This window comes from Penaeus monodon, chromosome 21, assembly GCF_015228065.2.
Source record: "Penaeus monodon isolate SGIC_2016 chromosome 21, NSTDA_Pmon_1, whole genome shotgun sequence".
NCBI lineage: Eukaryota > Metazoa > Arthropoda > Malacostraca > Decapoda > Penaeidae > Penaeus > Penaeus monodon.
Genome location: NC_051406.1, coordinates 24,824,659 through 24,825,907, shown reverse-complemented (window position 1 = coordinate 24,825,907; position 1,249 = coordinate 24,824,659). Strand labels below are relative to the sequence as shown.

The window sequence follows — 1,249 nt, the reverse complement described above, 5'->3', positions numbered from 1 at the left end:
AAGCAAAGATAAATAACAGACAAATTTTTAAGTACTTCATGCATGTGAAGAATCAGCCTCTGGGTTAATTAATTATTTTAAAAAACAGAAAATTATTCTTATTCAAAGTAAACTCATTCAGTGCATGATTAGTAATAAGAGTCATAATAACTAAATGGCTTTACTGCATGTGTCTTTGTTTACACATTCGTCCACACATTATGGTCCAAGGTCTTGGATAACTGAGGCAGTATGGTGAGGAAACAGGTTGAATTGACCTCCAACTGAAAATGTGATGCTAGTGTTAGAGGATGTTTGCATGAATTGTGGTACTGGTTGGGAAATTGCACAAAGTGTAGATATTTTGTTTTTTATTGGAAATTACTATGGATCTGGAGAATTTGGTGTGTAAAGATTGTGGGCTGCCATAATTTTTTTTACTTATTTCTGTGACAAGAGCTGACAAGATGTATTACAAGACACTCCTGGTGTTTTATAGACTACCCAACACAAAATTTGTACATTAGCATTTTAGTAGGAAAGAAAATTATGCCAAAAAAGTAATAGAAGTTACTTCATAAATGTTGAAATGCATTTTGTTGCAAAGTGGGCATTGATCACTTTATGAAATAGATGCCTAAGTTTATAGTAATGTATTTCTGGGGTCATTGGCATAAAAATGAGGATGATAAAGTGGAAAGGGTTATTATAGTGATGTTAATGTTGGAATTACAAAAGTATAGTAGTGCATAGTTGAAGACTTTGTGCATTGAAGTGACAGAGAAAGATTACCCTTTGCATGTTAAATGTAGGGTGTATCCACTTTTCAGTGATCATGAGAGTGATGTGCAGGTGAATGATAAGAGTGCTGATTATTTATGGATCTTTTCATGTTTTATGGCTGCATTATCTCAGTATCAGAAAAAAACACTGGAAGTATTTGGTTTTATCAGTGAAAGCTACAGGAATCCCAGTTGAATACTCCTATAGTAAAAGGTGACATTCCTCAAGTACTCTCACTAGTGTGTGACTTTGGCTTTCAGACTTTTGCCAATAGATCTGATGTTAATCTTAACTGCAGAACTTCACTTTCACTTGCAAACCAGTTGAAAAAGATTTTTTTATACATATTTTTACAGTTTTAAGTGTACATATGATTTTAAGGAGCTTTTATAAGATGTTATAGGAAAGTCTTCTAAAGAAGTTTTATTTTTTATTTTTCAGTCTTGTAACCTTTCAGTCTAGTAAGCATGTGAGCAGTGGGGTTTTT

General features: G+C 33.0%; 1 protein-coding gene across 1 annotated transcript in view; it reads left to right on the top strand.

The window, feature by feature from the left end:
• Positions 1–154: 154 nt before the first annotated feature.
• LOC119586621 (muscle M-line assembly protein unc-89-like) overlaps positions 155–1,249 on the top strand; it is a gene marked incomplete in the record, with an annotated part of 8,209 nt that continues 7,114 nt past the window's right edge. Inside the window, 4 exon segments of the mRNA XM_037935368.1 lie at positions 155–234; positions 810–831; positions 1,023–1,084; positions 1,204–1,231. Of these exon segments, the coding sequence (XP_037791296.1) occupies positions 155–234; positions 810–831; positions 1,023–1,084; positions 1,204–1,231 (192 nt within the window).